The following is a 14,037-nucleotide window of genomic DNA, read 5'->3' on the forward strand; positions in this document are numbered from 1 at the left end:
AGATACCAAGTTATATTTTGGGGAGGGAATTCTTAGAATACTTGAACTACTTTTACTTCCCTTTTTTCCTACTTAAGCAGCCTTAACCTAAATTAAATCAGCATTTGAGACTTTCTCTTATAAAGTGTGTTCTGTGAATAATGGGAACCTTAGACGTAGCTAGCCATGGAGATACTGTTTGGAAGCCAAAAAGCTTTCAGGAAGAGGACATGATCAAATTGATGGTTTTCTGAGTGACATGCAGCAGTAATTGCTGTGTATGGAACATGCTGTGAAACTTCCTGCTTTTCTTGCTTTGCAGATCTTGAAAGCTTAGGACACGTACAAGATGCATCCAAGCAAAAAGTACCAGCTCGGGTGGGAAGTTCCCAGGATCTTGCAACACCTGAACCTCAGACCCAAGAAGCTTCAGGTAGGACTAGTGCATTTCTCTAGTAAGTCTTGAAAATAGCACAGCTGGGAAGCACTTTAAGGTCTGAACTCTCCCACTGTACTGCAGCAGGACTGAATAAACCTAGCTAATGTTCCTGCATATTGTTTGCTGCTGATCCAATCTACTTTTGTTCTGGATCAGAGATGGAAGTAAAAGTTAATAAACTTTCTTTAGAACAGCAGTGTTCATAGTGGAACTTTGCTGTGATGTTCTCTGAGAAGGTGAGGAAGGGGAAGGAGAAGGCAGCCTGTGTGTTTGGGCACCTTTATGATGTGACATTTCATTGTGTGTCTGGTTTGCAGAGTCCCTGCAGCAGCCCAAGACAGTGCTGGAAGCGCTGCAGCAGCGGCTGGAGAAGTACAGAGCAGCAGCAGCTCAGGCTAAAGCCAGCGGGGACGATCGGAAAGGCAGGATGCATGAGAGGATAGCCAAGGTAAGACTGAAGTGTGGCTCTTTGCATCCAGCATAGCTGTTTGAGTTAGTCCTCTTGCTGAAGACTTTTTCAAGGTTGAAATAATTTGTGTATTGTCTGTCTGTTTGGAAAGAGGTCCAGTGGGGAAGCTGGAAAGCATTCGGAGGAAGACACAGAGACAATGCACACATTGTAGTAAAATACTGAGTCTTGTACAATGTTTATGCTGGTTGCTAATTCATAGTCAGCTCTATTTTATGTCTTACTGAGTGCCTTTGATTGCAGCAATACCAGGATGCCATAAGAGCCCATAAGGCAGGGAGAAAAGTGAATTTTTCTGAGCTACCTGTTCCTCCTGGTAAGTGTGAATGTAGAACATCCTAATACCCGAACTTTTGTGTACCTGCTAGGCTCTGAAGGGGCTGCGCAAATATTGCCTCCTCATCCTGTGGAGCAGCTCCTCCTTTTTCTCAGTGAGTGGGTGGCCTTGGTGTTCAATGCTATCGGGAAACTTTTCATTAGTATGCTCTCAAACATCGACTCAAGTGAATATTCCTGCATATTGACTGCCTGTTTGACAGTATGGGAACTTAAAATTGGCAGTATTTGAAAAGTTAAGCAACTTAACCATGGGCAGGTGCTAGAAAGGTTACCTGTCTGTCCTCTGTGTCAGCCCTCTTAGAGGAAAGACTAAACTTGGGTTATATTGGCTTCTTAGCTTTGCTGGAAGGAGGTTTTTAAAAGTGAAAAAAATTTTCCTGATGTCCCCCATACTGTTGATTCCTTCCAGGAGCCTCAGAACTTTATATCTAATGAATATCTTTTTGAAACACCTTGTAACATCAAATCAGTATTGCAGCTCTCCTGGTCTGTAAGAGTCTGCAGAGATAAAGCAAATCATGCCCGTGGTCACACTGAGACAGTAACAGAGGCAGCAGCTGAGCCTGTTTCTTGAGACACTGTGTCCTGTTTATCTTCTTCAGAACGCAGAGTGCTGTGTCTGGAAAAGTTTGGGCAAGGTCGTCTGTGAATGCTCTGCCTCTCATTTGCATGATACCATTTCTCCCCTAGGAAACATCTTTCCTTTTATCTTGGGCCTGATGTGTTCTTCTGAAGGATACATGAAGCACTGCCAAGCTGTGCCTGGGTTTTTTAAGTTAGAGAATAGAGGTGGACCTTGTGGTATTTTTGTCCCTGTCAGATGTGGCAGTGGCAAGCACTGCAGTGATAGTAAAGTAGGCACTGCCAGCTTTGTCAGGTCACATGTGGCTTTGGAGGTTCTCTGCTTTGAAGCTGTCCCTGAAAGGCAGTTGAGCATCCCTTTTTCCAGAACATGATCCCTTTCTTGGTAAATACCAGTTTCTGTAAGAGTGAGGTACTCCATATTTATACCTCTGGAAATATGGGGAACTGTTCAATGTCCTTGCACATTGGCTGTGTGTTTTTCTGCCATCATTTAGAGGCCAGATGAGTTACATTGAAGGCAATTGTCAGGCAGTCACTGAAACCAGCAGTGAAATTACCTTGGGATAGCAGTGCATTTCATGGCATCTGGGTGGTGACGAGTACCAGCCTTGGACTCTTTGGAAACAGAAATGCTGCTGAGCAATGGATCAAATGGCACAGGGGGCAGCAGCACAGGATTCTCTGTTCTTCCTGCCTGAGTACCTCAAACTTGTGCTGTAGCAGCCATCTCTACATTCAGAAGCAGTTTAGTCACTGTTTCTTAACACTTCTCATGAGACTGGCAGCAAGAATACTTGCTATATATTAAATGAGAGAAATCTTAGCAAACATTTTATGGTAGTGGCTCTGGGTCTCTGTTCTGATACTAAAGCTGGCACTTTGAAGTCACTCTGAAGCTGACACTAAACTGGTCATGTGGAAGTGAGAGATTATCTTCTATCATCAAGCCTTCCTCCCATCTGTAAAAGGATAACAAAACAATGAAGGGCATTATTCTTCATACACTTCTCATTTAACTCCTGTGATTCTGCCTTAGTTTGCAACCTCTGCATTGCAGTAGCTTTTCAGCAGAGGCTGAGCGTGTTACCCAGCTGTCAGCAGTGGATTGTTTATTACTCTGGGGGTAGCACTGATTTTCTGCTGGACTGTGTGCCTGCTGAGGTGAGGCAGAAGTGAGAGGGCAGAAAATGAGACTAAATTCTTTGCTGGTTCTGGGTGCATCTCTGCTACTGAAGTCTTGAGTTTGTGAGGTTCCTTGGCTGGCTGCCAGTTGCTCAGCTTGGAAAACTGCTCAGTTATTGCATGATTTTACTATCATCCCCTTAAGCTGGGTATCTGTGAGAGATCTGATCTTAAATCCACCACTCAGACTTGATGTAGCATGGCTTTGTGGCCTTGGCCTCAGTCTAATTAGACTGAGTTCTAAAATATATTAGATAATAGATATTTGGCTAGAAACACATCTATAGTAAACAAGAAATATGGAAGACATACCATAGGGCTTATGCAACTCTCTCTTCTGTGTCCTTTCCTTCACAGGATTTCCCCCTCTTCCTGGTGTTGCAGCAACGGATGGTGGCAGTACAATCGCTGCTGTTCTGGAGAGTGCTAGCAAGCTGGCAAACATGGAGGAGAATGATGAAGAGGAGGAGGTTAGTGTTTCCTGGTAGGATGTGTAAAAGTTCAGTTGCCATCTCTTGTGGCACGCAGAGATGAGGCCATTGGATTTCCAGGTAATGGTACTGAGGTGAAATACATTTCCCAAAAGTCTGATCTCAGTAGTAATTTCAGTTTGCTTTATAGTATAGGGGAGACAGAGAGATGAGATGTTATTACAGTCCGTACCTACAGAGTCTGTGAGTGCAGGGTTTGGCTCTTTCATAGCTGTCTTGTATGTAGATTTTATTTTCAAAGCAAACACTTCAGATCCTCACCACTCCTTTACATTGTTCTAAGTTCTTAAATCTGTACTTTTATTCTGCATCCCAGTAGCTTCCTGTATTTGTTCTTTCCCAGGATGTTCAACACTTGCTGCTTTTTGTCAGCTGTCAGCTGCACCAGCATTTAGCCTTTGGTTTGATTTCTTCCTCTCTCTGGATTTGGTTGATGATTGTTTTTGCTTTCAACTGGAGTAGCTTTTAATGGAGAGAATTCCTAGATGATTTTTGATCACTGCCTTGTTGAACATTCCTTTCATTCCATCTATAGTGGAGGGTTAATGCTTTCATAGGTTGACTAACTGCTGGCCTGGCCTGGCTCATAAATGTCCAGAAGTTAAAATTTGCTGTCTGAAGTGCTATGCTCCCCTCAGAAGGGATACCAGAAGGCTGAGAGTGATAACCACAGTTGTTGATGCTTGAGATGCCATCCTCAACTGTGGAATAGATTTTATGCATTTATTATGCAATTCTTTTTGTTTTGCTAGAATGAGCCTCTGACCCAGGCCCCAGTTGCCAAGAAGCCAACTCAGGTTGTTAAGCCAACTCCAGTTCCATCTGCTGCAGCTCAGGAGAGCTCTCCTGAGCACCTGAAACGAGCTGCATCACCCTCCACCCTGGACAAGGCAGAGTCAATGGATCATCTCCCTCCAGCTGGTAAGTGAAGGGATCACCATTCCCAGTGCTCCATGTGCGAGTTGTTTGCTCTAGTTTGGTGAAGACTTTAATCATTATAGTTTAGGTGTGAGCCTGTGAATGTGTGTCATAGATTTCCTCTGACAGGAGCCTCAATATGTGTGTTCTGGAGGGCAGACCCAGAGCAGCCATGCAGCTTTATTTCACAGAGACAGCACGTATAATTATAAGGCTGATTAGGTTTTTAATTAATTTTGATGTAACAAGTGTATCGATTCATAATGTTTAACTCTGCTCACAGCTGAACTCTCTGTATACTCTCATTAAAGGGGACGGGTTGCCAGTGTGAATTATTCATTGATCTAATGGAGCTCCCTACATCAGACAGAGCTCTCTGCCTGGTGCTTCACCCAAGGATCTCAGGCTGGCAGTGCAGGCAGGGCTTCATCAATCTCTACTCTTCCTCTTGCTAAGGTCACCGAGCAGTTGTGTGTACAAGATTAATTGTACAGATAGTAAGGGACAGCCAGCGCCTCACAGTGTGATTTGGGCACACACAGGCAGTGCTCAGGCTCTCGCTGATGCTGTGACTGTAATCCCATCCTCCTTCCCTTCTGCCCTGAGTAGTTCCCTCAGGATGAAGTAGAACTGCCTGGCTGAGTGATGCACTAACCTGGTACAATGTAAAGCAATCTCATTGTCCTTACTGTTCTGGCAAGGAAAGAAGAGACTCAGGCATTAATAGGAAACTAAGAGAGCAAGGGATTACAAAGAAGCAGAGATGATATGTCTGAGTGGGCCTGCATATTGGTTCATTGGGGTTCTTTTCTGACAGATCAGGGGAGAGGAAACAAATTTCTCCAGAGGATGCTCATAATATTTGCTGGTTTTTAGAAGTTAACATGGAGAGCTGAAAGTTTGGATTCAGCTTCTGCTTTGGACTAACCAGCTGTGCTGGAGTCTGTCTCAGGCCTGCAAATTAGGGGCTGTAATAACTCTTGGAACACTTGTGTAGTGCTCTGAGGTTTTTTTGATGAAGGATTCTGTTCTACAAGGAAACTTGTTTCTGTTTTTAATGCTTGAAATTGAAAGTGCCCAGGAAACAGTTGAGTGCAGTAAGGAAATGTCCCGATTTGACATCTGTACTTTCACTGATCTTTTTCTGTCTGTAAACTAAACATGGTGAACCTGTTTCAGGGGCATTGGCAGTGTCAGATGAGTGAGCATTTCTGTACAACTGTTTTTCAGTTAGGGAACAGCTGGAATTTCTGGAGAACAGAAAGAAGCAATATCTGAAGGCAGCCATCAAAGCAAAGAGGGAGAACCACCTCGAACAGGCGAAGACATATCTCAGAACAGCGAAGGGCCTTGACCTAAAGATTGGGCAAGCAAAATCTGGCAAAACTGTTGATATTTCCAAGGTTAGTAGGATTGTTAATATTCTGCTTAGTTTCATATTCTTTTCCCTATAAGGGCTCTGAAATGTGGTGTTCCTGTGTTGCAGCTGCCATCACCTCCTACAGATGATGAGGGTGATTTTATCTTTGTACACCATGAAGATGTCAGACTGTCTCAGAAAGCAGATGAAGTTTATGCACAGCTTGTGAAATTGCTGAAGGACCAACATGAGGTGACCATTTTATATGTTTTAGAAATGTTTCGGAGTTTCTCTTGTACATTTCTCTGGGGTTTATTAGTATTATAATCCCATCATTGTTTCAGTGGGGTCTTTTGTTTTTCTTTTAAAATACTTCTCATTTTGCATGTCCTAAAATGGAGAATTTTCAGAGTCAGATTCTATGGCTCTTTGAAGCCAGAGGGAGTGCTTGAAGGCTTGGGACTGTCAAATTATCACTGTTAAATATAAGCACTCAGGTTTGAAAATAGTACCTGAATATTAAGACTAGGTCTTAGGTGAATCTCATATCTACAAATCAGGTGATTAAAAAGTAATAGGAAGAGCAGCTCAAACAAACGCTGTGCTTTGGCCTTGAGGAATGGGGGGGTGAATGTTCTTGAGTGACTTGGGAAAATGCTTGGTTTTTCTTAAATTGGGTTGTCATCCATCTCAAAACTGTGCCAGTCATGAATCTGTGTGTGAGGATCACTGAGTGCATCTGCGTTTGGTTTTGTTTGTGTTGACAGAGGTGTTTGCAGTATTCCAAGCAATTCATGCATCTGGGAAATGTAGCAGAAACAACTCGGTAAGACCCAGTGCCTGCTTTCAATAATTCCCCAAAGTGGTTATTTCAGTCTTGAGTCTGGCTGACCTGCTAAAGATTTTGGGGTTTGGGTTGGTAAGTTTGTTCTCGTGTGAAAGGGTTGGTAGCTGTGTTTCCTGCTTCTCTGTGTTGCTCTGAGCTCTGGCTGAGGGTTACTCTGTGCTCTGTTTGAGTGCCAGCACGTGTGTGGTTTTTTTACTGGGGTTTTTTTGCCTTTTTCTATAGGTTTGAGAAACTGGCACAAGGTTGTAAAAAGGATATGGAGATCCTACAACTTGCACGAGCACAAGGAATGGATCCTCCAAGCCATCACTTTGAGGAAAGAACCTTTAAAATGATAAGGTGTGGAAAAACAAAAGGATTTCTCAGGCAGGCTGGAATGACTTTCCTGGTCTTTTGCCCTTGTTAGGGAATTGTGGGCTTCAGCAAACTTGGGTGGCATCCAGCATTAGGCTCAGCATTCCTGAAAGGATACTCTTAAGAACTTAAATATAAAGAAGTTGTTTTCTAACTTCTCTTGCTGATTCTTTTGTTTTCAAAATGCCTCCAGCTTCTCCTCTTACATTCTGTTACTTCAGCCATTCCTCCTTCCTCTGTGTTTCTCCCTCAATCCTGTTGCCTCCTGGGCTTTGTTCCTGGCCTCAGGGATATTTTTAGCTCTGTTTGTGCTCTTTCCTTGCTCTGTTGTATTTTGTGGAGATGGTCTCTGTAGGAGTGCGCTATTGAAAAAGCTCTGACAAATACCCACGGCATCCTGGTCTGGCAGTGGATAAGCTGATGGTGGGATGAATGTGCTTTTTTGTCTTTCTCTTTTCACAGGATATTTTCTGATCTCAACAGCACAGAAATGCATCTTCTTATTGTTAGGGGGATAAACCTACCAGCCCCACCAGGTGTGTACTCCAAAGGGTATGTGGGCTTTTTCCTCTGAGTAGGTAAGGAAAGTAATGGGGAATGAGATTTCTCTATCTTGAAAGCCACTTTAGGAGCCAGAACTCAGTAAAACAAAATAACCAGGTTTGGGGCTCAAACCGCCCCCCCCCCCAAGACCTTTAAGCAGTATTTAAAAAAAAGGCAGACAGGTGAATAAAGAGAATCTGGGTTCCAGCCGGGGAGAGAGAAGAACTTTAAATTGTCCTGAGTTTGCTCATAACTGGGTCGTAGTTAAGGTTTCATTTTTACCTCCTATTTTGTTCTGAGTGCCACTTTGGTGTGGTTTGACCCTTCAGTAGACAGGCTTTGATCCTGCCAGTGTTACTGCTTTTAGCCCCTTGTTCCTGGGAGCTTGTAAACCATCTGTGCTAGATTGTCTAAGGACTAACATAAAAAAAAGCAGGTGTTTTCCTTTGGATGCCAGCTTTCCGTGGATTTTGGTTTGATGGATGGGTTTTTCAGTTGTCAAGAGACAGGTCATGAGTCCTACTGAAAAACAGTTAGGTGCTCTCGAGAATCCTGCTCAACATGACAGATGCAATGACAATGTCTGTACTGGCTGTTTGGATTGGCTGGTTGTTGTCTCACCCAGGTGTGTCACCAAGAGATTTGGATGCATTTGTGAAGTTTGAATTTCAGTACCCGAGTGCGGTGAGTGTGTTGTGGCTCTTCTGCCCCTCAGTCTGTCCCCCCCTGCCACTGCATGAGCTTGTGAGGGCTCCAAGGAAAGGGAGAACACTTCTAGACATCCTGCCTGCATCTGCTTTTAAAGCAGATTTGTTTTTCTGGGAAACAGAACTGCTGAACGTGCTGGCTGCAGATCTGTGCTTTGCACCTTTCTCTCAATGCTCTCCACACCTCACCCTTGGCAGGGTGGTGTCTGCAGGTTCTGTGTCAGCAGCAGTCTCAGTGCTAAGCCATGCCCACCTCTCCCCTGAAGATGCAGTCAGGTTCTTGCCAGTGTTGGCAAAATGTGTCAAAGTTCATTTCTTTCAGAGGTGAAAACACACCAAACACAAGGGCGCACAAAGTTGTTGCCAGGGGCCACCTTAGATGTGATGTCCCTAAATCCTCTTCCTTCAAAAAACCAAGCTTTTAAAGGCATTGCTTTTGAGCCTTTCTTGTAATTACAGAAATGGATTGAAAGGGTTAATCTTTGTCATCAAATAAATGCTCCTGGTGATTTAATTAGCAAATAGAAATGTACCTGGAGAAAGGACTTGGGCCATGCAAGTTTCTCAGCTTAATTAACACTTGTGTGTATGTGCATGTATGTATGTGTATGTATATAAAAATATGTATACACATATATATTACTTCTTTCCTTGGAATTCCCCAGTGTTGTCCTGTTACCCTCACCTTTAAAAGCAGTCTCTGGTCTGAAAAATATTCAAACCTTAGTGCTAGAAGGGCTTCTGAGGAAGGGCTGACTGGTCTCTTACTCTCAATAGAAGTCCTGGGGCTTTGCTGCTCTCTGTATAGGGCAAAACCAGACCTTGCTCTTGCAGGGCTGATGCTTAGCCCTGGAAGAGTGCAGAGCCTAGATTTCTACCTCCCAATAAATTTTGCAGTAATTCCACTAAAATTAATTCAGTTACCTGTGGGAAATTGATGATGGTCAGAACAGTTTTGTGTTTGAGTGACACGAGACCTTAACAAAGGAGTAACTCAGTTAGGGTGGCTGAAACCAGAACTGGTCTGCATGAATAATTTTCTGGGGAATGAGTAAGAATCAGCATAGTTCCTTTTAATCTGTTTTCCTTTGTTTAAAGAAAAAACAGATCTCTACTGCTTAGCCAGCAGTCAAATATACCACCTTTCTTCTTCATAGCTGAAATCAGTTTTGCAAAGTAACTGCAATAATTAGGTCACATTGTCCTTGTTCATTCCTCAGAGATTTAGTTTGTACTCCACTTTAGGTTAAAAGTTAATTCATTTTGGTGGCAGATTGATTGTCAGGGAGAATAATAGTAGGGCAATTCCCTGAATGATTTGTGATGAATTCCTTGTGTAGCTTATTATTCCAGCTAATGCAAGAGGAACAGAACTGCTGTGTCGTGGAAGGTGCAGTTTGTCATGGATTTTAACAGCCCCAGTCAGTAACTTTATGATGATTGGATTGAGTTGGCTGTGACCATGTCGCTTATCTATGGCTCTCTTATTTAATGTAATGTTTTGGCTTATTCTTTATCCAGTATTACCCTTGTTACCACAGTGAAATCCAAGTATTTTAGTCTTGAATGTACCATGACTCTTCTTATGATTTAGATAACCCCTAAAGCCTCACATTTCTTGCATAGCCATGATGTAGAGCTGGCAATAAAAAATGATCACTACTCTGTGTTTTGAAACAGTATCTGATGGTTTTATGTAATGTCTGTCTCTTTTTTTTGATAGGAACAACCTCAAAAGAGTAAAACACCTGTAATTAACAATAACAATTGTCCGGGTGAGTCCTTCTGTTCTGGAACAGCAGGAAAAATCTTGCACCTTGGGATTCCCTGGAGAGTACAGGCTGGTGTCAGACTGTGAACCAGGCCAGAGGGCTTCCCACCATGTTCTTTCTTCTTTCTTATGAAAGAGTTTATTGTGGGGTGAAGTCCAGCTGCGTTGGCAATTTTTCCCCCTCATGCCAATATTGGTGGTAGCTATTATGTCATGAATTAAACCAGTATTAACTCCATTATCCAAAACACCCCTTCCCAGTCATTCCAGCCATACTCTGCTTTTTCTTTAATATTTTGTACCTGTTTTCTTAGCCACAAACGCTGATTACTTGCTGGAAGACCTAAACTCTCTAGTTTTAGCTCTCCAGTACCTTGCTGTCACTTCACAATGACTTGATTTTCCTGCAGTTTGGTTTCTGTCCCTGTAAGGTGAGGGTGACATGACCTGTGGCACAGGGACACACCCTGGGAATGACTGAAAGACCCTCCTGAGGAGGAGTTCCTGTGGCTGTGACATGTCTCACACATGGGCCAAACTGAGAGAAAAGAGGTCTGAGTAGGTGCATGGGATTGAGCACTGCACAGCATTTGACTCACAGCTTTCTTTCCTTTTTTTTTCACTTGCAGAGTACAACCAGCTGTTCAAGCTGAACATCAACCGGAACCACCGAGGCTTCCGACGCGCGATTCGGTCCAAAGGAATTAAATTTGAAGTGTTTCACAAAGGGTGAGTCCACAGTCTGCTTCTCTCCTAACAGCTGAAAAAGTGTGTTGGAGCTGAAGTCTATGAAGCACAATCTCTAAACCAGCACTAGAGAGTTGTCTGGTTCTCATGTCTGAGAGCTTTCAAAATGTGCCCAAGCTCTGTAGCTTCCCCTGTGGGGGTGAAGAAAGGCACAAGTTCAGTGAAGCTGATTCAGATCAGTTGAGGATTAGTGTGTTAAAAGGAATTGGTGAGACTGAGGAAGCAATGATTTACTTCAAATTGTTTTGATTCTTACCCAGTTGGGTTTCAGTCATCAGGACTAGAAATTTAAATATTCTATGGAGTAACTCTGTAGAATAATGAAGTAAAGTGGCAGCAAAATATGAACAGCAGTAAAGCAGGTGAGAGATGATGGCAGAACTAGAGTTACGTTTTTGTACTTACATTCATTCATTGGGTCTTGCAATATTTCCTGAGCACTGCTGGCAGCTGCCTTGAGAGAGACAGACTCCCCTCATCTCAGAGAGCAGGATCACAAGATGAATGTTAACAAGTGATAGTTCAGGGAGATCATCCTCAGTCCTGGCTCCTAACTGATGTATTCAAAATAGGAGGGGCCTGTATTCCCTCATCTCTGGGTTGGTTGTGATCCATGACTGTGATGGGATGGTGGCTCTTTGTCCTTTCCTTTGTTTTTGTTACTGGGACATGCAGAAATCATCCATAGGTTTTCTGAGATGGTTTTCAAGTTGCAGATGTTTCAGTTTGTGAGCTGAAGTCCCACTGTTTTACTCCAGATCATCCCTTGGTCATCTCTGTTGAAGCAAAATTTGATTTCCTTACACTTTTTCTCCACTGCTCTGTGTTCAAAATCCCCCCCTCTTTTGCATAGAGCTGTGAAGTGTTTACATTTGCTTAAAATGGAGTTTTTTTAGCACCCTTTCCCAACCATCTCAGGAGAAAGGAGAGGATGAAGTGACCCACGCTCTTTTCTAAAGACTGTCTGATCCCTGTCTTTTCTAAGACTACAAGTCAATAATACTTTCAGAATGGTTTTTGGGATGTTGTAGCTTTGGGGTCTCTGATAGCTCTATGACCATCTCCCAAGAATTATTTTTGCTCAGTGAGCAAAGGAGACTCGTTTCAGGTCACGTATATTAAACTTCAGTTTAACACCACTTTCAAGTAAAAATCCAGCAATGCATTTTTCCAAAGGAAAAGTCTCTTCTTGACCCTGTCCTAAAAGCTTCTGAAGATGAAAAGGGATTTCCCCAGAGCTGTTTCTGAAGCCATAGCCTAGAGCAAGTTCTCAGTCTTCACAGCTACCCCCTGGAACTGAGCAGGGATGAACCAGTCTTTATTGTTTCTTGAGTTATAGAATGGAAAAATGCTTTAAAAAATTCAGCAAGAATTGCTGATTCTCTGAAGTTTATGAGCAAAGTACCCCACACACTGCAGTACAATTACATAATCCTTCATTTTAAGGTGCTTGTGAAGCAAAGGAGGTATTCTAACGTGTGAGCTAAGAAATTCTGAACTTTCCTGAATGATTCTGTGAGTCTGCTGTGGTCTCACTGATGAAGTCTCAATTTCCTGTTGCCACCAATGATGAGATCGTGAGGCTCCATTAACAGTCTTTGGAGTTTCCATTGTGTATGTCAAGTCTTGCTTGATAATATCTTAGGATCTCTTAATGACAATAGGAAGAAGGGTGGATGGTTTGGGGTTGTGGGGGATGGTCTTTTGTATTTGTCCGTTTGGTTGCTTGTTTTTTGTGAAATGGAGTGGGTAAAAAAAGAAGGTTCTGAAATCTTAATTTCCTGTCTAAAACACAGCAGGTGTGGCCAAGTTACCTTTCTTATCACCAGACTCTGTAGAGTTTAGTTGTTTATCAAACCTTTTGGAGACTGCTTCGGGGAGATGCTTGGATGCAGGCAAAGAAATCCTGTGCTTTGAGCCGAACAGTTCTGTGTAATTAGGATGTTTTAGTCTTGGCTGTTGCCTTTTGGAGGAGTTGTCTGGGTAAGAGTTGTAACACCTGTCTCTGTTCAGGTAAAGGTTGACTTACTGCTGATTAAACTGTTCAGCAGAAGTTGCTTGTTTTCCTGCAGCAAGAAGTTGTTTGTTTTCCTCACAGGATAAAAATGCTTCTGTGTTTAATTCCAGCAGACTGGAAATTCTGAAATTACAGTTTTTGACTGTTTAAACTACCAGTATGTAGGTGAATCAAAACAATAGCTGAAATGTTCTTATTTACTGAAATTGTTTTGATTTATCAAAGTGAAACATAATGATTCATGTGACTTTCTCCTAAAAGTAGTTTGCCAAAAGCAGCAGGTGCTTGTGAAATGTTTGTTTTGCTGAGAGATGCAACTTCTTGGGAATTCCTTCAGCATGTTCCATTCATCAGCCCCAAGCAGAGGATGGCAGTGTCCTGGCCACTGGGCCCTCCTTCTCTGTCACCCTGGGCAGGGACAGAAGCTGCTGCCACTCCAAGTGGTGATTTAATTGATTTTCTTCACTGCTGTCCTCATCTTTACCTTGGTTGCAAAAGAATAATTAACAAATGAGTACTTTCATATCTTGTTCTTTTAGTCTGGTTTTTAAGGGTTTGCCTCTGGCACTGTGGTGTGCAGGGTTCCAGGAGCGTGTCCTGACCAGCTCTCTCTGGATGTGGGGATGGAGCAAATAGTGATGACCTCTGGGCCTGTTTTCTCTTTAATGTTCTGACAATCCTTACCTCTTCACTTCTTTGGCACAGGTCCTTTTTCAGAAGTGACAAACATGTGGGGACAGCACACTTGAAACTGGATAAGCTGGAATCAGAATGTGAAGTTAGAGAGATCATCGAGGTATGTTTTCAGGATGAGGTGTGTTCTTCTACATTTCCCGAAGGGGAAATGAGTATTTGGATCACAGAAACGTGTGACTACAGTCGAGTTTTGTATTAGGGGAGTTTGATAACCTGGCTGGGCTGTGGGGGACTTGCTTTGCTGAGCTCCAATCTGAGGAGGTGCTTGGCTTTGATACTCCTATGTGCTTTTGAGCACTGCAGTCACCTCCAGGGGTCTCTGTCACCATTGGGCCATGGGCAAATGCAGTCACAGTTGCCTGAATCTCTGTAGTTTAACATTAACAATCCTTATTTGTCCTAACTGCTCTTCTTTTTGTGGTTATTTCAGATTTTTGATGGCAGAAAGCCCACTGGAGGGAAACTGGAGGTAAAAGTGAGACTCAGGGAGCCCCTCAGTGGTCAAGATCTTCAAATAGTTACAGAAAATTGGCTGGTCCTTGAGCGTTAGTTCTGTCTGAGGTATGAACGCTGCATCCAGAGGTGGTCTGGGC

At 43.0% G+C, this 14,037-nt stretch overlaps 1 protein-coding gene across 3 annotated transcripts in view; it reads left to right on the forward strand.

Annotated features, from left to right (window-relative positions):
• CC2D1B (coiled-coil and C2 domain containing 1B) overlaps window positions 1–14,037 on the forward strand; it is a 28,066-nt gene that overhangs the window by 12,184 nt on the left and 1,845 nt on the right. For 2 of the 3 annotated variants that reach the window (XM_008640739.2, XM_017743516.1), the window contains 15 exons: window positions 302–412; window positions 736–866; window positions 1,131–1,203; window positions 3,351–3,463; window positions 4,237–4,405; window positions 5,633–5,805; window positions 5,889–6,014; window positions 6,530–6,588; window positions 6,832–6,948; window positions 7,426–7,499; window positions 8,132–8,190; window positions 9,937–9,988; window positions 10,614–10,713; window positions 13,454–13,544; window positions 13,875–14,005. In XM_008640739.2, the coding sequence (XP_008638961.1) occupies window positions 302–412; window positions 736–866; window positions 1,131–1,203; window positions 3,351–3,463; window positions 4,237–4,405; window positions 5,633–5,805; window positions 5,889–6,014; window positions 6,530–6,588; window positions 6,832–6,948; window positions 7,426–7,499; window positions 8,132–8,190; window positions 9,937–9,988; window positions 10,614–10,713; window positions 13,454–13,544; window positions 13,875–13,994 (1,568 nt within the window). In that variant the 3' untranslated portion in view covers window positions 13,995–14,005. The remainder of the gene's footprint in view (window positions 1–301; window positions 413–735; window positions 867–1,130; window positions 1,204–3,350; window positions 3,464–4,236; window positions 4,406–5,632; window positions 5,806–5,888; window positions 6,015–6,529; window positions 6,589–6,831; window positions 6,949–7,425; window positions 7,500–8,131; window positions 8,191–9,936; window positions 9,989–10,613; window positions 10,714–13,453; window positions 13,545–13,874; window positions 14,006–14,037) is intronic. The other variant, XR_001865054.1, reaches the window with a different exon arrangement.

Source organism: Corvus brachyrhynchos, unplaced genomic scaffold, assembly GCF_000691975.1.
Source record: "Corvus brachyrhynchos isolate BGI_N302 unplaced genomic scaffold, ASM69197v1 scaffold48, whole genome shotgun sequence".
NCBI classification, from domain to species: Eukaryota; Metazoa; Chordata; class Aves; order Passeriformes; family Corvidae; genus Corvus; species Corvus brachyrhynchos.